At 39.0% G+C, this 23,880-nt stretch overlaps 1 protein-coding gene across 1 annotated transcript in view; it reads right to left on the bottom strand.

Annotated features, from left to right (window-relative positions):
• The window catches only part of CAMK4 (calcium/calmodulin dependent protein kinase IV), a gene marked incomplete at both ends in the record, with an annotated part of 138,889 nt that overhangs the window by 59,080 nt on the left and 55,929 nt on the right, over window positions 1–23,880 (bottom strand). Inside the window, 3 exons of the mRNA XM_082302186.1 lie at window positions 1,791–1,873; window positions 2,404–2,466; window positions 22,629–22,707. Of these exons, the coding sequence (XP_082158312.1) occupies window positions 1,791–1,873; window positions 2,404–2,466; window positions 22,629–22,707 (225 nt within the window). The remainder of the gene's footprint in view (window positions 1–1,790; window positions 1,874–2,403; window positions 2,467–22,628; window positions 22,708–23,880) is intronic.

The following is a 23,880-nucleotide window of genomic DNA, read 5'->3' as shown; positions in this document are numbered from 1 at the left end:
AAATTTACCCTCACTAAAACTCCAAGGGCAACCATTGTATAGCACAATGCAAGTGTTAATCCTTCAGCGAAGCTGAGAAAGGAGAGAGAGTTAATGTTTAACTGGAGTCACTAGTGCACAACATCTCAGCTGCATTTTTTTATTTAATTGTTTATAGTTTAAGGTTGAAGAGTGAAGTAATACTCTATTCCTAGCTTAAGAGCTGAAAATAATTTTATATGTTTTCTTGCTCCATTGCTTGTCGGGTCTTTTTCCAAATCACAGAAGCCTGAATTGACAAAGTTTCCAGTTCTGTTGTACAAGAAGCAAAGGAGGATGCAAAGTTCAGATCCCCACAGTGTTGGTGCTCATCTATAGCATCACAAGGGGGCCCCACAATCTACTGAGTGACTTTGCTTCTAGTCAAAACACCAGACAGCTGGTCTTAGCTGTCCAAACCATTGGATCAAGCATCCAATCTTTTTGAAAAGATCAATCTGACAGCTCAAATCTAGTAGTAACTGCTAAGAATAGACTATAATATGTTGAAATGGTCAGAATATTAAATCCTGGTTTCATCAAATAATGTAATTCCCTGTCCTGGATCCTATGAAGTCTAGTCTCTTCAGTTCTTCTACCACAAAGATGGTTGCTGCTCAGGAACCAACCATTTCACTGCATTATTTGTGTTTTGCCTTTGCAAAATCTTCTCATCAAAGACTCCTGTAGAGTATCCAGCCTTCTTGAAAATGACCTAATCTGAAACCCACCTGGATACATAAAGGCCCACACGAAAGGTAAGGCACTTTGACCAGGCTCCTCTCCAGCTCAGGGCCCTCACTGGTTCTTTAACTTGCAGCATTTCTCTCCTCATTGCTTTGGATGCGTATTGAGAGTGGAATCACCTTTCTTCTGTCGAACTTAGGATGTCACAGTAGTAGATGCTTTTGTTATTGTTTTTTAGAAATAGTTCTTGTCAAGGTCGAAGATATGATCACAGTATTAAAAAAAGAAGTATGCTTTTGTTTTTTCAAGTGAAAGATACTTTCAGGCTTAACATTTGATGTGTATTTTTGTAATATTCCTCTATAACACTAAACTTTGATTACAGAAGTTCTTATGTAAGCTGGAAATCCCTAATGCCAGTAAGTTAATTCATTTACTCAAGTCAGTATAAAATGGTTTTCTTATCATTTCTTGCTCTAAAAAACCCAAATCCCTACTAGTAAAATATCATCCCAACACTATTACAGAATCATCTCACTTTATGCATACGCACCTACTCCAGAAGCATGTGCAGCCTCATGAGCAAAACCTTCATAACTCAACAGCTGTCTTGCAGAACCTTTTTAGCAAAACTAGATATTTCACAAACACAGCAAATACCAATGAGAATTTCTTTCTTGTTAGTTTGCTTACGAAATTTTCATTTGACGTAACACTGTCCTGCTGGCAAGCTCATTGCTGCCTGACATGATGACTGGTCAATGAGATTTTGCCAGTTTTTCCTACCTTTCTTCTGCTCTAACACACTCAATGCTATGTGCCTGCTGAGCACATTTCTTCAACATTTACTAGCTAATTCCTCTGTTTTCAGCTCGTGTATAATTTCCAAAAAGTCTACTGATAATTACATTTCCAAAGGCATTTTTAAGCTGTTTGCTGCAGATATTTATTCATGTGAATGAATCATATGCTGGTGAAATAATTCCAGTAATTACTAACACAGGGATTACACACAGAGAAGAAATTTGAACTCTAACATCCTTGGGGAAGGAAGGTACTGGGAGTGGTGTGTACAGGTAACTTACCTGTCAAATAGTTCTCCACCAGTGACCAGTTCCAGAACAAGACTGATTTCTGTAGGAGTTTCAAATATCTCCTTCAGTTTTATCTGGTAAAAGATAACAGAAAGTATTTCTTTTGCTTATTTGTCTTCTTGCTAAGCACATCTGAAGGTCAACAGTAAAAAATAGACCACAGCTGGGAGAGTTACCTTGTTCTCTCCCACTTTTTTTTGCTAGCTTTTTTCCTTTTTTTGTACTCTTTTGATTATTCTCATACCTCAGTAACCTCTATGAAATACAGGAGTTTAAGAAGCCATCTGCCAACCTCTCAGAGAAACTGAAAAGTAAGTCCTTTCCTACCCTCCCAGGACTGAAAACACCAACTTCTACTTTCATTTGCAGAACTTCTTTCACATGGTTTCTCACTCGACTCTGTAAGAACATCAGCGTTTTATCTTAAAATGGAAGTATAACTCAACAGATGTTCATTAAAAAGCTCCTAGCATGCCCACGAAGAGAACCCAAAGCTTTAATCCAGGTCTGTACAGGTGAACCACAACAGTCTTCTCTCATAAACAAAAAGTATATTAAAAAACAAGGAAACAAATGTGGAGTGAAGGAACATGGCTAAACTTACAATGTTGGGATGCGAAAGGCGAAGAAGAACTCCAATTTCGGTGCGGACAATTTTCTTGTCTACCTGGTTAAAAGTGGGGAAGGAAAAATGGAAAAAATTATTTCCATGATCACCATAGAAACTTGTAGATGAATCACAGGAGGCTATGTATGAATAGCACTTTTAGACCTCCCAGGAGAATAAGTTGATGTGAGAATCACAAGTCAAACATACTGTAAAGAGAACTTTTCCATTAACACAAGACATACTATAACAGAGAAATGTCCACATCCAGCAAAATGATTACAAATATACATGTAAGTCACATAAGGTGTAGATTACAGGAAAGATATCTGAAAACAGTGGGAAAATTTACTCAAGTTCTGGCCTTGTCTATTTCTACTTACGTTTCTTGAGCTTATGCTAAGATAGTTTCCTTTAGACACACTGATCAGCAGCTGTGCTGGAAAAAGGTTTCTGCATGTAGGATGTGCTCATCAAAGTAGTGTAACATACTGCTTAGAACAAAAAAGTGATGCAAGGGCCAAATACCCCCAGCCACCATGTAAGGTTTAACCTCAACTGGCTTCAATTATCTCTAACAGTATGATCTATTAATTGAAATTATTGGTTAAACCTCTGAGAAGATTACCCCTTCTCTTTTCAAACTGCAGTCTTTAGCAATTCAGGGACAACTTATGTTCTTGGGGGACATCAGTCATTTTTCACAAGAAATGCAGAGCTAGGGAATATTTAATTCATGAAAGAAAGCTGCAGGTCTCCTGGAACTAGAACGCTTAAGCAAACAAGAATGGAAAATGTTTGTAAGCAAATTATGAATGCTTTTAAGTTGCTAAGGCAATTAATACACTTATGAGGAAACTACCTGGTTTGCAAATATTCTCCCAAATCCTAGATGGCTCAGGGGGTTATGAAATGAATGAGTCAGCAAGTCACTGTGTGGTTCAAAATTGATGACATACATGATGTCAAGCAGAACATTTTGAGAGAGACTTGTGCTGCTTTTTTTTAGTGGAGGCTTTTCATCAAAGGCAAGTCTTGGTTTTTGTTTTTTATATCATATGGGAAATGAATGGCAGTCATAATATAGAAACCTTTAAAAGGGACATAAAATTACCTTCGAATTCTTAGTGAAGAAGACACATGGGGTTTTTTTATCACCTGAAAAAAGAGAGCTACTTCTCAGAATTTTTTTTTCCAGCATCAACAAAATCCAAGTATCCATTACATTCAGAACTACTGGATAGGCAGAATTTGATTCTCCCCTTGTGTCAGCCAGCGATGATTCCAGCTTAGTAATGCCACAGTGCTCTGACAGTGGTGTAAATGAGTAGAGAACTAGAGCCCTCGGGGCATTCTTAAAACTTATTGACATTCAATCTCTTCTAGTGACTGCCAGGAAGCAAAATGAAGTAAGAAAAACCAACTTTGGAAAAAATCAGTGCATGTAAGAAGGAGGAGGAATCAAATATCAAAAAGGAATTAAATATTCCATTACCTGAGCATATAATTGAGGGTGAAGAATACAGCAAATAACAAAATCTTCATGGATAAACACTTGTTCTGGGTTCAAATCCAGGGCCCTTTAAGCTTGTGACCATTGCATGCTTTATAAACTTTATTGCTTTCTACTCCAAATGCGACTAATAAATGCTTTTTCCTGCTACATAAACACTGAGCAGCAGGTTTGAAAAATAGACTCCTGTGAACTTTTCCTAAAATGCTGCAAGCACCAGCCTGTGGTCTTGCTCGGTTTTGACATCTCCTTGGCATCACTTCGGGTTACTTTATTGAGTGCAAACATGCAGCAAAGGCCTCCAAAGGTCACTGTTGGGCAGCAAAGGGCTTTTGATGATTCACACAGTAATAGACGTGACTGTTTTCACACGCTTTGCACCTCAGGAAAATTAATGTGCAATTGTGCATGGACAGTGATATCCCCAGGACAGCAGTTTAGACTGAGAAACTTACCTTACCCAAGAGCACTGCTACAGACTGAACAACCCACAGTTTTCTTCCTGAAGTTTTGAAAATGTTTGGGCACCAAGCACACCGGGAAGCAAGCATGGAAAAGGCTGCCCAAAATCTAAAGATGCCCCCTTTTGGCACAGAGTAGTTACAAGTGAGAAAATACAGAGACTTCCTCTATCTTGCAGGTAGCAACAAACTAAGTCAAAACATGGACTAAGACTCAGTTTCAGGTTCTTGGCTCCACTGACATTTAGTCTGCAACTGTAGGTGAGGTCCTCTGTGATCAAGTTTGTGACCTGACACAAAACAGTAGGCTTTCACACTTCCTCATATGGTGGTATGACTAAAAGGTACCTCAAAATTCAAGATGATAAGATGCAGTGGCAAATATGCTGCAGAGAAACACTTAGGAGTTTTACATATTTATATGTAATGGCTATTGGGACAGATTTTACAACAGAAATGGGCATGTATAGGTGACGTGAATCAGTAAAAAAAGGACCACAGTTAGTAATAACATTTTATTACAGACAGCCTATTTTGTCACTTTTATTTTCTTACCCTCTCCTACACTAAGCACAGAAAAAGTTATATCAACACTTACCTTGTTTCAGCTAATTTGAAAAAAGATGTGCCTACTTATGTCAGGGCCAAACCTGGCTTATTTTTAGTTTGGGCAGGAGTATCAGCGATTAAACTACTTATATTGAATTTTTCTATCATCATCCTATCAAATAATTTCCTGACAGAAATTATTTGCTGGGATGAGAGTCAGGCATCTCACTCTAGAGTGTATGTTGCTATAGTAACAATTTTTAAAACTCGTGTAATTTAATCAAAATATGCCATTACCACAATGTTTGGGCAAATTAAGTATGTTGGGCTGGATCAAACACAGCGGTCTGATTCGTGTGTATGTAATAACTGATCAAAATGAGGTTGCAAAACTCTTTGTTTTGTCTCCTCCTCTGTGGATGAAATTTAAATATGCAGTACAATGCTTGAGAAGTATCTGAGCTTTCCTTAAATTAGCATTACTCACAGGAGCATCAGTGAGACCTTTGTGAGTATATTACAGTCAAGAATAGTGGGATCAGCAGAACTGGTCTGTTTGTGAAGTGAAAAAACAATCAAATGTTAACTTTCAGAGGTTTCACACTCCACTAGTTTAGCAATTACCCTTCTATCCTTTTTTCTTTGCTTTTAATCTATGCTAAATGGACTAGAGTACGCTTTTGCTCAAATATTTAATCAGTATAATTTGATTTCTACTTAAATGATTACGTTACTCTGTGAAAAAAACACTACTTCTGTGCCAGCTCCTGTAAATGCCTGGTTGGATGTTTTTAACACTGGTGCAAATTTACTGAGCTGTATTTTCTGTATTTGCAAACTTTAAATTGCAAGCAATCAAGAGGCATTTGCTGTGATAGGCTGTGATAGCAGAGCAGCAACCTGCTGTGGAACACCCATGTCAATTAGAGAAATCATTTGCCAGGTAATCCCAAAATAGTTATTTATCAGCCCTTTGCTGATGACCGTTGGCTTGAAGATTTCACTGTCATAGGCCAAAAAACCAAAGTTGTTAGATGCTCTGTGATTATTAAAACCCACAACACCTACATGTTTCCGCAGCTTACCTGTGAAGGCACATGGAATTCTGAAAGGCAGCAAATCTGCAAGAACTTCTTGTAGGTGCTACACAGCCACTGCCTTGTGCTGTGGCTTCCCATGCTCCTTAGTAAACTCTAGCAAGCAAACCAGGAGCTGTGACTGTAGCACAGATAAGCACCTGCATGCTGGCTTTAATCTAACTAGATAAAGTACCTGCAGCAGCAAAGATACAACAGCCTGAACTCAGGAGCGAGAGGCAATCTAAGAGTGCTGCTCCCTTAATTTATAATAAAGCATTTACATAAAAAGGGTGATCATTCCTGGATTACTCCTAGTATTTTGTCTCTCCATTTATTTCACTTCAGTAGAATTAGGTATTTATCTCTTTTATAGATTTGTGTCTGCAATTACTATGCCTTTGAAATTTGATACTGGTCATGCAGGAAAGGAGAACTAGATTTATAATCAGTGTATTTCTTATTTATAAATTTCACATTATTTTAACAGGGAAAGGACTGAAAAATTAAATGAAAGCTGATATTCTTCCATGTTTCCATGCCCCAAGATGGTGAGGTGGAGTAATGCTAAAAACCACTGAGATATTAAAGTCTTGTTTCTATCTGAACGAAATGAAACAAGATAAAATGAACCACCACTTACACAGATTAATCCAGCTGCCTCTTTGCAATATGGTACCACCCTGAAAACAGGTGGCCAACAGATGTTCTCTGTACCCTCAAACTTAGTAGAGAGCAAGAGGAAGAACACATTCCTCATCCTGCAAGTTCAGTCTCTGCTGTTCTCCCTCCCCTGGGCACTGTGGATACAAGGGGCACATTTGCAGGTTGGGTGACAACATTCTGCCCAGGCAATGCGTGTGAAGAAACCCATGCAAAACATCTCTCAAGGAGCTTCACAGCACCGCCTACCTCAGGGAGTCTGTTCACACCAGCTCTGCACAGCTCCTTAATTAATATCCCACTTTTTGACTCACATGAACACCTCTAATACGAGCAATGAATTATTTATTGAACCAGCAGGTCAGGCTCTGACTATGTGCCTCTGTGCACTTACAGGGATCACGGTGCAAGTCATTATTAGCTTGACACCACACTATTAAAAGTGCTTCCAAGAAACAAAATTTTATTTGTTCATACAGTAACTGCTCTGAAGCTTAAACCTTTCTGTATTTTATGGCATCAATTGCTAATTAGCTTTTATACCTTTGCCATTATTTTTTCTTCTCACAGTTAACCTGAAATATTAAAACCTGTACAGACATAGGCTACACAAAAGCAGAACTGCCAGTTCCCTGGTGGTTTGAAGGTCTGCTCCCAACTGTCACAACTGAACACAAGACTGCTGGGTTACCTAGGCTCTCTTGAGAGATTCAAGAAAAAAAGAAATAGGCTTGAATTGAAAGCCTGAATTTAAATAAATCTTCACAAGAAGAAGATTCAAAGAACATATTTTCTATGCAGTTTAAGGTCTTGCTTTTCAATTTCAGAATGTCCTGAATGACAGGAATTCCAGTTTCTGCCCAGTTCACACAGAGAGTATCTTCTCACAAAGTCTTTCAGTCAAGAGTTCAAGGATAAAACACTTTAAAGAAGACTTCTGAATGTGTTTTTGTACATCTTTATAAAGATGGATAGTATTGAAATAATCTGATCTTGTTTATGTATCAACACAAGAAACAGATGTCAATCTTCAGCATAAGTTATAAAGAATCATGGAAGGTACAAAAAGTGGTATGAAAGAAAAATCATAGGACAAATGAAAATAGAGATTTACATGAAACTCAGTCCACTTCTCTAAGTTACTCTGGTGTAATTCTGTAATCAGCATGGCAGTGGATAGTAGGTAAAAGCAGAATTTTAAAAAGCTGATCCCTCTGAATGAAGGGATACATCATTGTTCCAACTAGAACATTTATTTAACAGCTGCTTCAGATTATTTGATTCATTGAATGACCTTTTTTTTGAATGAAAATAAGAGTTTCTCAAGTAAAGAATTCCTCCTATGTTTTGTTGGCTGTTCTTGGTGGGGCATTGCTTGACCTTCTCAGCATGATCTGCAGCTCTCTCTTTTAAGGGATCAACCTTTGAATTCCTAATGGAGTAATATTATCTTAAAAACAGAACTGTTTGAAACAGCCTTTTTGTATTTTAAGCTGGGCAGACTGTTCTGGCTCTGTCTTCACTCAAGCTTAACATGGGCTCCCTGAAGAGCACAGTAAACAGCTCAATAAAGCACAACAGCAACAGCACAATCCTGTAGTATCTTCCCTAAACTCAGCCCAGAGTTTTCACTGTGTAGGTGTGCTGGTTTGGCTGGAATAGAGTTTATTTTCTTCACAGTGGCTAGCATAGGGTTGTGCTTGGATTGGTGCTGGAAACAGTGCGGATAATTGAGGAATGTTTTTGTTATTGCTGAGCAGGGCTTGCACTGAGCCAAGGTCTTTTCTGCTTCTCTTCCCAACACACAAGTTAGCAGGATGGGGGTGCACAAGGAACTGGGAGGAGAGAGAGCCAGGGCAGGTGACTCCAGAAGACCAAAAGGATACTCTAGACCATGAGGCATTATGCTCAGGGCATAAAGCTTTAGGAGAAAAAGGAAAGCGGGGAGGAGGGGGATAATTCAGAGTCTTCCTCAGTAACTGTTCTGTGTGGTGGAGCCTTGTTTTCCTCAGGATGGCTGAAATTCTGTCTGCCCATGGAACACAGTGGATGAACTCCTTACTTTGCTTTGCTTGTGTGCACAGCTTTTGCTTTCCCTACTAAACTGTCTGTATCTCAACCCATGAGTCTTCTCTCTTTTCCTCTTCTGATTTTCTCCCCATCCTGCTGGGGATGAGAGAGTGAGCAGCTCTGTGGGGCTTAGTGGGGTTAAACAGCAACAGTGGGTTACTGAGGATTTTTATTTTTACCCTCCATAAGTAATTTTGTATTATTATTGAAAAAAAAATACTATTAATTACTACAGCAACTATTTTCTGCACACATGTCCATGCTTCCAATTCACAGCTGTAGTCCTTCAAGTGATGCATAGTCCTCAGACTGAACACACCTGCATGAGAATACTGCCAGTTACATCAGTGTGCCTGCATTTGTCCTGTCAGGTGACTAAAAGTCTGGTAGCACACACAAAGCTGTTGGCTGCAAATACCTGGGTTTGTAGAAGCTGAAAGAGACTGATCTATCTGCATGGGATAAGACTGTCACTGTTAAGAGTAAATTGTTCCATCAAAGAAGCAGCACTTCTGTTTCTGAAGAAAAGCACAATACATTTGCAGGCAAACCGTCAGATGGATACAGATAATTCCTGTGACTGTATAAACTTCAGCAGAGTAAGTCACACTCTGACATATCAGATTTACAGGCCTTGCATATTTAAATAAATGGTTTCAGTAGTAAAGGCGACCAGATGCAGGTAACATTCCCCACTGGCGCAAAATCCTCTGTGAGTAGGTTCTGTTACTCACCTACATTAACTTGGTGTCATCACCACAGGGTGAAGGGATGGGTTCAGAGCCACTTACAGCTTGTACAACACTGGTCATTTGCAACAACATATTTTATGTGAGAGTAAAAAACAAGTTATATATTCATTAGAATAGGCGTCATTATAGGCTATGGTCTACTATATGACTAATTTGGTTGTTACTTCTTTCCCTGTCTCATTAATACACAGATTTCTGCAAATATGTTAGATAATTTTTGAGCAGTTTATGCAAACAAATTTAAGCCTATTAGGTATTCATGAATTGCTCACTTCAGCTATTCACTATTTATAGTGTGTTGCTGCCATTGTTACTGTTCCCAAAGCTGGGTGGAGGAGGACACATTTAAGATGCAAGAACAATGTGTAAATCAAAGGTAAGCACTTCTTTTGTTTTTGTCAAAATAGATGTATTTATGGTTCTATTTATAAATTTGTACTTCCCATCTTCTTGTGTATTCTTGCTTTTCACCTATAAAACTGCAAATCCAAAAATTTTCTTTCCTCCCAGAGAAAACTTATCAATCCAGCTTTTATCCTGGGTGATATAACTAGTATTAAACATCATGGTTTCACATTCACACCATCCCTCTGAATAAATAAATTGCCACATAACAATTAGAAATTGAGAGCTATTAGAGGATAGGACATTTCCTGTCATGCTGTACAATATTTTATCTTAAAATCACTCAGAATTCTCAGGGGTGCTGAGCTGCATGATAAAGATCTGGAATACATTATACCTGCTTATATCATTAGCCAAGTGCCATGCTTGCTGCAATTTAAGAAATTTCATACGAACAATAAGCTGGTGGGCCCATCCTGCTCTCAATCCAACTCGTATTTATAGAACCATGAGTTCACTGTTACCCAAAGAAGGTTTCATGCATCAGGACTACCATTAATATTATAATCTCCATCACAGATATCAAATAAGTCCATGTGATCAACGAAGCAATTTCGTCTAGGCTAGAATTAATTTTACTCATAGTAACCTGTATGGGGCTGCATTCCATTTGACAAGCAGTTACACAGATGACAAGTGAAGAAGGCTTGGTTGTGGCTCTGATGCTCAAATGAGTTTGTTTTGTTCAAAATATTTCAGGTGGGAAAAAGCATGACAATGTCAGTGGCAACTTAATTCATGCAGATTCCCTCTTCTGAACCATCCTGAATCTCTCAACCTACTGCTCAAATGACCCCTGTACTGGGAGACTTGTAATGTCTGGATCCCAGTGAATTCTTCTTTGGGGTAGGTCAGCCCCAAATACTGGTAACATGGAGTCCTGAAGCAATTTCTGTGTTGCTTGATGGTATCCAGAACCTGCAATTCTACACATGCAGGACTCATACACATTGACCCCAAAACTGCTTCAGATTTACAGGTTATATACTTTATAATCTGAATAACACAAAAAAACCTGTGGGTGCTCAAATGAAAACAGGGAAGGAATCTCTTGAAGAAGACACTCAGGGACTGAAAATGAGAAGTTTTTTATATAATTGGAAGATGATACAGAGAAGCATGTAGAGATGGTGAGATGGTTAAGAAAGCTAGGCAGATGTGAAAGCAAGGCTTTGTAACTAATTTAGAGAGCTTGCTTCATAGATTAGAAACTGTGAGCTCAGACTTTCTTGTTAGCACTATGTGTCAACAAATAACACCATAATTTACAGGACTGCTTTTGCTCCTACATCTCTCCAATCCCAGTGGAGGATGTCTCAGCTACATGAATGGGAGCACATTACCTTGCCTCCTCTGCCAGGAACTGTGATTGTGCTGGGAAAAAAAGGACATATGACTGAGCAGGCTGAGAGTAGAAGGAATACACAGTGACTTCCCTCCCTAAGAGGTCACCTCAATCCATGAATTCTGTGCACAAAGCACCACAGCGTGCCTTTCATATTTGATCCTGTGTTCCCCGATGGTTCATAAAATTTAGGAGTAAATGGAGGAGATGCTGAAAGGGGGCAGTTGAAAGCTATGTGATCCAGAACCAGAACAGGTGAATATATGAATTTCAGGTAACTTTATGTCTCCCTTTATGGCCAGTGAAATCACATGCAGATTTGGCAAATCACACAATACGTGACCTAAAACCCTTCTCTGGTGCCTACTGTGTGATTCAGGTGCAATTTTGGTATTTAAAAAAGTAAAAAACCAAAGCCAAAACTATAACCATAACCTCTGAAGACCCCATAGGTGTGGAGATGAGAAGACAGATTTTACCTGTGAAGTAAAGAAGGCAGGGGGTAGTTGTTTATGTGCTATGAACTGTGGTACCAAGTGCCCGGATACAAATACTTTACAGCTCTAGCTCCTGTGGTCCTCATCCATAAAACATGGCAATGCTGATGTGAGTTCTCACTGCGGTATTGCAGCTGTAACACAGTAATGGCCCAAAAAGAATAACTGAAATTAGTTATAATGGTGAAATGAATAATTTTCCTGGACTTCTGATTAACGGATTTATGGCTTCTTATTTGTGGGAATTAGGGCTTTAATCTTGAAGAATTACGACTTTTCCCAAAAATTCTTGAAAGCCATAGCATGGAGTTCTTTTGATTTGTGTTTTCTTACATTTTTACATCCAAATCCTCTGTTCTTTTGACTTTGCAGTTTCTTTTATTTTTACATTCAAGTCCTGTATCTACTGTGTTTACTAATCAATCCAGAAATCTACAATTTTTATAATGCTATTTCTTCTTGTAGCACTATTCTTTTATCACTTTACAAAGAGATGAAAACTGTATGAGTGCTATGTATTTTGCAGACAAAATATAAATTTCTACAGGTTGATATTTGTGAGAGTGCTGCTTAGAAGCCCTCACAAGTTAGCACTTCATGTAATGGTTGCAATTCAAACAAAAATTTGAAATCAGAATTGTCTCCAACAAAATGTAAAAGAAAATTACTTGGATATCACAGGACTGAGGTACAAAGTAAACCATCTTATTTATGCTATTTCTTGTTACTTATGGAAATGCTTCCAGCTCGTTTCAGCTGCATCTACTGAAGACATGTAGGTGGAGTATGAAACATCTGCTTTTAAAAATATGCAAAGTGTAATGGAATAGCTTGTTGGAAACAAACAGTAGTATTTGAAGACTGCTTAAAATGAAGGGGGAAGAATAACAATGGAAGTGGGATTTTTTTTTTTACTTTTGTATGAAAACAAGTTATTAGTTATTTTTTATCTATTCAGATTTCAGGTTTAGGTGAGGTATTGTTGGTTGGGGGGGGGGGTTGGGTCTTTTGGGGTTGTTTTGTTTGGGGCTTTTTCATTAAGAAAACCCTTCTTTAGTGACTTGATCAGAGAGCAAGTTTGGTTTGACAAAAACTGGTCATAAGCCTCACTCACACACACCGATGCTACAGCTGTCAACTGTCACAACATTCAGCTTAGACTTTTGTATTGAGCCTTAATTCTGGTCCTGAGAGATCCTCTGCTCAGGTGATGTATCTCAAGGAAATCAGACAGAGGTGCTGTCTTCCTGGTTTCTCAAAGAAGCTTTTGTAACAGAGCCCTCAGATTGTGCTGCTTACACAGCTGCTGTGTTAATTTCCACCTTTGCTTTTCCATTCCTCCCTACATGGGGTTGGTCTTTCTCTTAAAAGACAGAAATAAATGAAGACCATCTCAGCCAAAGAGCATATATTTTATCTGGAAATAAGCCAGTTTGTCAAGTAAGACCATACTGATTACAGAGTCCTTGGTAAAATAAATCCTCCTTTCTGCAGACCTCAGTTAGATTTGCCTCTCTGAGGGGCTACAGAGAACTCAGCTTCAGAATAATAAGCACAGGATGACACGTTTTAAGTCATAAAATGTTTGTGATTTATTCCAACACCTGAACTTCCAGCACTGGAGAAAGCACTGCCATTTCTTATCTTTTGCCCTCTTCATATTTTAGTGCATACAGACAGCTTTCCTTTAATTCATTACTCTATAGCTTAGAATCTCTCTCCCTGCTAAAGAATAGCTGCCACATCTGTGATGATAGCATCACACCATTCACACCTGAAAACAAAAACTTTCTAAAATGCAGAGGAGGAACAGTTTCAGAGATCCCCAGCACAAGCTTCACAGACTCTCCATTTATGCAGAAACTTGGCCTCCTCTGCTCCGTCAAGGCACGTCTCCAAATTTCTTTAACAGGCTGTAAATAATGAAAGGTTTCCAAAGAGGAGAGGTATCATTTCAGGATAGGCTAATATTTACCTCTGCACCACTGTTCAGAAATCCCTTTGTACGGTTGCATCTTGGCTTTAGGTATTAAATACAGCCTCACAGAGGAAGAGGTTCTGGTCCTATTCCCCGTCTTGCCCCTCCAAATTTATGTGCACCCCAGGCACACAGAGCTCGTCCAGGCTTGCTTCAAGCCTTGGAGAAGACAAATTACAGCAAGAGGAAAGGAGCAAAATGTGCATGGATAGGTTGGTGGAATAATATCTGTGGCTGAGATAATTTCAAAAGAGTTCCTGTCAAGCAACTCAAAGCTAAATGTACGTCATTTGTTTGGGTTTGGGGGTATTTCACTGAACCTATCACCTAAAGGATTTTATCACTCAGAACTACTTGTTCAACAGTGCAATGTATACAGTAGGTTGAGCTTCCCTGAATGGCATAACAATGAGTTGAGCTTTATGTTTTTCTCTTTTTATTAGTTGATCTTTGTATTTCTGAAAAGTAAGCTGTAAAGACCAGAAATGAGTGTTTCTGAGTACCTACAAATTAGGTAAGGAAGAAGGAAATATAATACATACTGCCAAATCTTAAAATCTTAACCAAAGGTCTGATTTACTCAAGAATAACACAGCAATTCAATCTAAATGGTGATGATTAAAAAAAATTATTCTGTATTAAGTGATTTTTACATAATGCCGGCACCTCACAATGATATCATACAACACAATTTAAACCAGATTTTAAATAACTTTATGCACATAGGGCAGGCTTTTACAATTGTAGAAAGGGATTATTTTTTCTTTCCTTTCCTAAAAGTTGTCCTGACACGACAAATTATTTTTTTTTGTTGCTTTGCAAGGACTAAAACAACTCGTAAATTATTTTTTCAGTAAAATTTCCACTTTCACTGACAGGTGTCTGATTTCACGGCTTCTAGAGCAAAAATCTACTGGTAATTTAGTGCAGAAAATATGTTTTGGTTCTCTCCTATTTTGTAGAGAATTTATGTAAAATTAACTTCTTTGTTCTTCTTTAGACATTTTGCATTCGATGGACTTGTACTCAAAAGCCATTTCTTTTGGACTGTAGTGAATCAGACAGTGGAAGCCAGACTCCCCTCACATATGAGGGAAAGCTGAAAATAAGCAGTGGAAAACTCGAAATTTTACTGCCTTATTTCTTTATTCAGAATAATTTTGTCTGAACTTTTTTTTAATCTCTCAGTAAAAATATAACAGTGTGAACTGCATATGTATGAGAGGATGATGTGGATGAAGAAAAATGTGGATGAAGAAAAAAAGCCAGGAAAAATAATAGGTAGTTCTGCAGGTGGAGTGGTAATTAAGTGCTAGTTAAGAAATTACTCTTTCCCTTTAATTACCAAGCACTGGCCTGTGTGGTGTGCATATGTGTGTGTGTGTATGTGGATGAATAACTCAATGTGTGAGCTAGTTAACAAAAATAGTCCTTTTTAATGATGTACAGTGATGTGCAGTTGACTGTTTTCATATAGGCTTACATGTACACAATTCTTTCCCTATTTTGGAAAATTTGAAAAAAAAATCAGAACATAACACACTAATACAATGTGGGGGAAAAAATAACCTTAAATATACATATGAATGTGAATATATTCCACACATTTGTAGTCTGAAGAAAAAAGGATACTGCCTTAGCATGTCATACAAATGTCAAGCTCTTGCTTTTTTTGTGGATCAGGTACGTCTGCTAAACTTTATCACTCACAGATATCTGTCCACTATGAGTACTGACAGTTACTTCACCAATGCAGTTGGATAGATTAAATATAGATATAGAAACACATAGATATAGACAGATATAGCTGTGTAAATATAGGCATATACACATAGATGTGTGTGTATATATATATATATACACACTCATATCTAAGGTTTATAGAGAAACAGGCATATGGAGGCAGGAGGTACTTAAAATATAAATCACATAAGGCCACATGGCAATAAATAGAAGGTTTAATTTTACAGCTACAAACATACATCATTTTCTCCTGAAGTCAACAAAGGAACAATTTACTAATTCTGATTATGCCAACTGTGATACACAAGTCTCCACCCATTCCTCCCCTGCCCCTCCCACCCTGACAGTTGTCTTCCTAATCAGTTGGGAAGGCTCAACCAAAAGCAGTGCTCCTTCAAGAAAAAAGACCAAACATTTGCACGAGCCTCTTGATAACCACTTAATACTACCAATTCACTGCAACAGGAAATGAAAAACCCAAAAAGCCAACTATACTCCCTGTAGAGTTGGGACTATAGAGAATTTTTAAATACATATCATATTAACACATAATCTTCTAGTGTGCATATATAGGTGTTCGTATATGTTTGTATATAAAACATACATGAGTATATACATCACAGAATCACTTGCGTTGAAAAGACCTCCAGGATTATCAAATCCAGTCTTTAACCAATCACCACCTTGTCAAAGAGACAGGAGCACTGAGTGCCACATTATCATTTCTTGAACACACCTCCAGGGATGATGCTTCCACCACCTCCCTGGGCAGCCCATTCTGGTGTCTAATCACCCTTCTGTGAAGAAATTCCTCCTGATGTCCAACTAGAACCTCTCGTGCTATAGTTTGAGGCCATTTATTTTCATCCTGTCCCTTGTTACCAGGGAGAAGAGGCCAACCCTCCTTCCACCACAGCCTTCATTCAGACAGTTTTAAAGAGCAATACAGTCACCTGAGCCTCTTTTTCTCCAGGCTAGGTGCACCCAGATTCCTCACTTGCTCCTCAAAGAACTTACTCTTGTTCCCCAGCTCCATTCCCTTCTCTGGCACTTCATGTCTTTCTTGCAGTGAAGGGCCCAGAACCGGGCAGAGGATTCGAGTTGTGGCCCCACCAGTGCCAGCACAGTGCGACGGTCTCTGTCCTGTTGTCACATTATTGCTCATCCCAGCCATGTGCCCTTGGTCTTCTTAGCCACCTGGGCACACCTGGCTCATGTTCAGCTGATTCATGTTCATGTTGACCAGCAGACCCAGATCCTTTTCCACCAGGCAGCTTTCCAGACACTGCCCCAGGCTGTGGCACTGCAGGGGTTATTGTGACCCAAGGGCAGCACCCGGCACTTTGTCTTGTTGACCACTCCTTTGGCCTTGGGCCATGGATCCAAACATCCAGGTCCCTCTGCAGAGGTTTCCTGCCCTCCAACAGATTAACACTCTAGTCTAATTTAGTCTCTCATCCACAACCTTATGGAGGATACAACAGATTCCCTCATCCACAGCATCAATAAAGATGTTAAAGAGAAATGGGCCCAACACTGATCCCAGGGGGACACCACCAGTGACCAGATACCAGGTGGATCCAGCACCATTCACCATCCAGCCAGTTCTTAGCCCAGCCAAGAGTGAACCTGCCCAAGCCATGGGCTGCCAGCTTTTCCAGGAGTTTACTGTGGGGGACAGTGTTAAAGGCCTCGCTGAAGTCCAGGCAGACACATCCACAGCCCTCCCCTCATTCACTAAGCAGGTCACCTGGTCATAAAAGGAGATCAGGTTGCTCAGGCAGGACCTGCCATTCCTGAACCCCTGCTGGCTGCACCTGATCTCCTGTCCTGTATGTGCTGTGTGATTGCACTCATGATCTTCTCCATGACATTCCCTGGCACTGAGTTCAGGCTCACAGGCCTGTAGTTCCCTGCATCCATCTTCCAGCCCTTCTTGTGGATGGACATCACATTAGCCAGCCTCCAAATCATCTGGGACCTCCCCAGTTAGATGGGACTGAAGATCAGTGATGCAGAGCAGCTTGGCAGGCTCCTCCACCAGCTCTCTCAGCACCCTTGGATGAATCCCATCTGGTCCCGTGGACTTGTGAGTGTCTAAGTGGCTCAGCAGGTCACTCCCTCCCTCCTCCTGGATTGCACAGGGTCTGTTCTGCTCTCTGTCCCTGTCTGCCAGCTCAGGGGCTGGTTCCCTGAGGATAACAGGCCTTACTGTTGAGGTCTGAGGCAAAGAAGGCATTAAGTATTTCAGCCTCTTCCTCATCCTCAGTTCCAGTGTTTGCCTCTGCATCCAATAAAGGGTGGAGATTTTCATTGACCGCATTTTTGTTGATGTATTTATAAAAACACTTCTCATTATCTTTCACATCAGTGGCCAGATTAAGAACTATTTGATCTTTCACCTGTCTAATTTTCTCTCTACATGACCAGGGACATCCTTGCACTCTTCCTGAGTTGCCTGTCCTTTCTTCCCAATGTACATATATCTGTACATATGTGCGTGTGTGTCTATATATACATATGCAAACATAAATGCAAATGAGACTTTTTAGATATGCCTTATAGACCATTATAATCTCTTTCAGACCCTAACGCTAGATATCCAAGCCAAACCATCCGCATTCCCTTTACATTTACTCACTCTGCTTTCTGATCCACAGACATTGACTGTCTGTTGTCCTCAAATTGTCTAACTTATTTGTCCAATGAGATTAATCCCAGCCCAGCTATTTCCAGAGTGTGCATTGCTTGAAAGCTGTTGCTTTGTTTCGGATCTGAGAAAAATTGATGGGCCTGAATGCTTGTCTGATTTTGAATATCAACCAGCCTGCAAGAAGAATGCTGCTTCATAAATACTAATTTTGATAAAAGTGCTGCAGAAGTATTATTTAAGCATCACAAACTGTGTGAGGGAGGATGCCCACACATAAAAGAAGAGGAAATCAAAATGAAAATTCTCCAAAACAGTCTCTATACTTGCATGCCTCATTGACTGAGACAGACAGGGTCTAATATTTCATAATACTTCATTGTTCTTAGGTGACAGCACCTATCAATTAGAACCTAGAAATATTAATCAGGCTATCCTTCAAAGCATTGCTGAGAAGCAAATCAAATAAATATTTTCTCATTTTTATGAATGAGAAAGTTGAAACCAAAAGAAATACCGGGAATATGCCAGGACCCAAGTTCCAGACAACCCAGTCCAGAATCCTATTCTCCTTTCAGCAGAGCATGTTACTTTATTGCAATGGCAGCTCCTAAATTACTTCAGTTGCAGTAGTTAGCACTTGGTAGACTTATAATGTAGTCAGGCACTTGGTGTCTTAGTTTAGAAACCATGTAACAGAGGCCATCTGTTCTCTTCACTATTTTTAAAGCAACTTGTCCAGACTCAGGTACAAAATTTAAGGCGGAGGTGGATCTAATTTCTTGGAAGGCATTCACCTACCCAGATTCTGAGAAAATCTCCAGGCTGCCTAGCTTCCTCAAAACACACCAAAAAGTGGAAAAGCAGATGAGAGACTTCATATAAAAAATAGCACATATGTGTTTGCTGCCGTAGAGAACTGCATTTTTCCAATATGATCCTCATGCTATGTGTTGTTTGCAGCAACAACTGTTCCAGAATGACTGGTTTTAAAAATCACATAATTTTTAAGTCTCAGCTTAAGAGCAGTAAGAATAATTTTTGTAAGGTGTATGCTAAAGACACCTCACTTTTCTGTAGCACTGAGTAATCAAGGAGGGTAAAATGTATAGTGAAAAGCAAAACAATCTCATATCTGCAATTGCAAGAGTAAAAGTTCATGACTGTACTCTGCTCGTTTGATGACTTTTTCTGAAGTGCTATGTGATCTGCTTTTGCTTCTTGCTTCATGAAATATACTTCCCCAAAACCAAAATTTACTACCTGTGTGGAATTTCAGAGTCCTGCTAAACTTAGAAAAAGTCAAATAATGAGCATGCAATACAATCCTACATTTCAGTTATGCTTAGGAACTAAGCACAAAGGTTGGATGGGGATATCACAGGCAATAATTTTGCATGCTTATTCATCTGACCCATTGATGCTGGGTTTTAAACATTTTTTTGATAGGTCTTAAGAACTGTTAGAAGTTTTATTTCTTATGCATTAGTGGAGAGTGTTTCTCCTACTAATTCAAAAATCAATTTTTCTTTGGACCTCTTTAACCCTTCTGGCAGTTGTCTTTTAGCAGGTCTAGAAGTTAAAGTTCTAACTTGCCTTGTAGTTTCCCAACTTTGACCCTTCAGGTGTGAGATCAAGAGGTGTTCTTTGAACTAAATTTTACTCACCATTAGTGTAATTAAAGGATTTGAAGATACTCCTAAACTTGGACTGAATTTGACAAAACTAAAACCAACAGAAAATGGAAGCATCTGCTTCAATAATTTTGGAGCAGCAAAAAACCTTTTTTTCTCCTCCTTTTGGAATTGTAGAAAATTTGTATTAATGGTTAAGAATTATTAAACCTCTCAACTGAAATACAATATTATGAACACTTTGTTTTATTTTAGTCACACGGAAAAGTTTAGATAAATGGTTTTTTTCTGTTACTCTTTGGTGATTTAACTAGCAATATAAAACCCCCTAAACCACAGACAAAACTCCCCCACCCAGAAACTTGCAAATAATCTACTGCTGTTTTATTAAGCAAGATGGTAAAAACATATTACATGCAGAACCTCATAGGAAGTCAAATCCCTGTACAATCATGTATTCTCAGAACTGGATGATAGGCCTTGCCCAAAATTTTATTTGTTCTTAAATGGGAATTCATTAATCACGCAAAATGAACAATTACTCTTTCTGTTTAAATGAAAAGAACACTGATAGGTATTTTATGTTTCTTGCAGTCTATTCCTAGCACACTACTTCAGTCCTAAAGGATCATATGTTCTTACCTAAGCCATTCCCATGGGATATAAGTAATAATTTCTAATGCTTTACTTCAAATTACAGCACTTTAGTTACCATCACTCACAAATCTGAAGCTGCCCATCAGCCACCAGCCTCCTAAACACACATCACTTGTTATCACTTCTAGAACAATCTGGACGACCCTATCCCTGTCCCTCACCCTGTTTTTACAGAGTCAGTCTTGTTCAGAGCAGCAGACTGTTTCCATTCAGTCAGTCAGTTTGAATGGAAAAATCAAGAGTATTTGCTCTTCTGTCATCTTCCTTTGTCTTCTAATTTCATGTGCTCTTCAGAGCTCCCTTATATGCATGTAAGAAGGAAATTGAAGAAATAGGACTCAATCAAAAATAATCACAGGCTCTTCTTTTCCTCCTATCCCTTTTCCTCCACTATTGAACTGCCATCCTTTTTTTCTAATTGTTTTCAAAAAGCCAACAGGAAACTTAAGCCTGTCAACATTTTAGTAGATGACTTGGCCCACATGTGGTTATTTTTATACTGAGTTACTCTGAGCAAAGATCAGACCTCCTGCTGTAGGAGCACTCTAACACAGATAGTTCTGTCCCTGTGATAATAATTACCTCTCCAAATTGGACAGACACAAGCAGTGGCACTCCTTAAAGCATTGTCTCCCATGTTCTCATTTATACAGAAAAGCTCAGCTGTCTAAGAGGATTACTTGTTTTCATCGCAAAACATCCCAAAGTGCATCAACTACACTGGGAACAACTCAGCTCTGTGAACTGCTTAACCACACTGCTAATATAACCAAGGGTGCATTAAGCCAAGCTATTGCTGATGTGAAAACAACTTACATAACTATAGTCTTTTCTTCTTTGCCATTTTTCCTACACTTCAACAAAAAAAGGAAAAAATCTGTGTTACAGTAATTCTACCAAGGTCTAAACTGACTGGTTTCAGACACAAATAAATAGATCTAGCATAAATGTGGCAATTGTGAACATGAATTAATTTCCATGAAGGCAAAAAACAAAAAGCAGAGAAATATTTTTAAGAAATATAGTTCTTCCTAGTGCATTTCAGGATGAGAATTATAGGACAGTATACTCCTAAAACATTATCTAAATCAATGGCATAATGAACTGATGAAACCTCAAAAATTCTCTGCTCTTCCATAGGAAAGGCAGACCATAAGCTGCAGCAATGCACATGCTCTGCTTCTTCCAGTGCACAGATGCAAATTCAAAAGCAGCACACACAACTGAATCTTTGTGCCAGTTTAAACCTTGGCTTACATTCAAAGATGACAAATTAATGCCAACATTTTACTCATGTGAAACCCACTCATTACATCTTGCACTGAGACCACCAGTGAAGTCACCATTTAGACATGTTTATACCTACCCACCCATCCTTATGGTTCTACAGTGAATGTTCCTGAACATTATGGAATAATGAATGATCTAACACTGGAATAAACTGAATCAAAATCATTCATGAATAAATATCATGTCCATGCCTCACAGCTTGCTTGCTTTCTCTCAGACTTCTCTTCCCATCCTAAGAATGTGAGCTGCTCTACCTTGTGTCCCACACTGTCTTTCTGCATGAAGTCTCTCAGTCCATAACTTGCCTTTCCTCTCCTAGTGTCTCTTCTTGCTTTCCACCATCTATTTTTTAGAACACACAAAAATAGCTGTAGTATTAGTGTGACATATATGGAGCTCTAAAAATAAACTATCGTCTCAACTGGTTCTCTAGCAATTTCATAGCGGTAAAAAAACCTCTACAAAATATTTAATTTTACTTGGGTTTGAATTGGTTTTTTAATCAGTTTCTGGAAGAGGATTAATTGTTTCATGGCATTTTTTGAGCAAAACAACTTATTAAATCAAAGAAAAAACAATGAACATTTAAATAATTCAAGGTGTCCTTTTTGGCTTTTTTTAGTGAAAGAAAAAGACATATTTTTTCTAACAGGTTTTTTCCAAATCCAAGTGTATACAGACACCACCAGCTGAAGGTACAAGCCAGATTTGTGGCGATAAGGCATTCCCAGCACAGTACTGTTACCTCTAACAGCTGTTTTAATGATGAGGAGCCAAAACTCACTCATGGAAAATACAAGCTTAGCAGGGTCCTAAATCTAGCACATTTTCCCCACATGAATATACTGCACCAAAAAAAACCAACAAAAAACCAACCCAGAGAAAATCCCAAACATATTCCAAAGCTAAACAAAGCAAAACAAAACAAAAACGACTTACTGTCTTCTTCAACATTTTGATGGCGTAAGGTTTCTGGGTCCCTTTCTGCCTGCATCTGTAGACAATGGATGTAGCCCCACTAAATTTAAAAAAGAAAAAAAAAAAGGAAGAATAATTGAGTTGTACATACAACTCTTCAAATTTGTCAATAAACAGAGTTTCCTACATTTTCTACTCCTCCCAGTTTGGGCAAAACAACCTCACTTTTCCCCACAGATGCAATAAACCGTCCCCCCCCAAAACCCAAGAAGTGCCAAAACTTCTCTGGTGTTTAACCAGTGAACGTCAGCAGTTACTCAGCCAACTGAGATTGCAAGCGTTTAACATCCTTCTTGGTCACACCTCTTCTGTCTCATGGCAGTTCCTCGATGTTTCCTCAGATAATCAAGCTAATACATCTTGCCTTTGGTAGGGCAACACATTTGCAACAATTAGTTACCTTGTGGGGTTTTTTCACTAATTGTTGATGGCAGCAATGGTGAGACAGAAGACACGGTTTTTGCGCTGCTCCTTGCCCAGTGGCCCAAACAGTCAAATTTGGCACCAAATGGAGCAAGCAGCACTTTGTGTTAGTTCAGTGGAAACTGGTGGGACTTGTTCACAGCAAAAGTGGACTGGGCTTATATCTTCAGTTTGCATTCAAAGTGTAGTCACTTGAATGTGTTGTCTGAGCACTCCTAACATAAAATTATGGCTCTGCTGGGTGGAAGGCACTTCTCTGAGTGGGAAATTGGGCCAGATGGTCTCCAGAAGCAGGTTCAATTTGCTGTGCTTTACTTGTTACTGTCACGGAAGGACCCTGTACTCTATGAATTACTTAAACAGAGGTGAAACCTCTGGCAAACTCATACTGGTTACAAACCATTCAGATACTTTTGTATTCTACCACAAAATGGATGCAGTGAAGCACCATCACTGAATTTAAGGCATTTTTGGAAGCTTCCTGCCCTCAGATTTGTCACCTGCTCCAAGACTCATCACTTCCAAGTAGCTGCATATTTTTAAGGTAGAGGGACTGCAGTTATCATATATGACCTCCTGAACAACCATTGCAGAACTGCATACAGCAGTTCTGCAGTGAGCAAATTCCCATACATATCACATTCCATACTGCACTGTAGATCCCTCTGAAACAAGAGACACCCATCTCAGTAACTACAGGAGACAAGCAGAAGCTGCACAATGACAGGAGCAGCTTTCTTTTAAGTAGTAGAATGGCATAGCTGTGCTGGACTATAGGATTAAAGCTGTG

This window comes from Coloeus monedula, assembly GCF_965178545.1.
Source record: "Coloeus monedula genome assembly, chromosome: Z".
Classification (NCBI taxonomy): Eukaryota; Metazoa; Chordata; class Aves; order Passeriformes; family Corvidae; genus Coloeus; species Coloeus monedula.
Note: the sequence above shows the minus strand (reverse complement) of the source record. Positions and strands in the feature narration are given on the sequence as shown.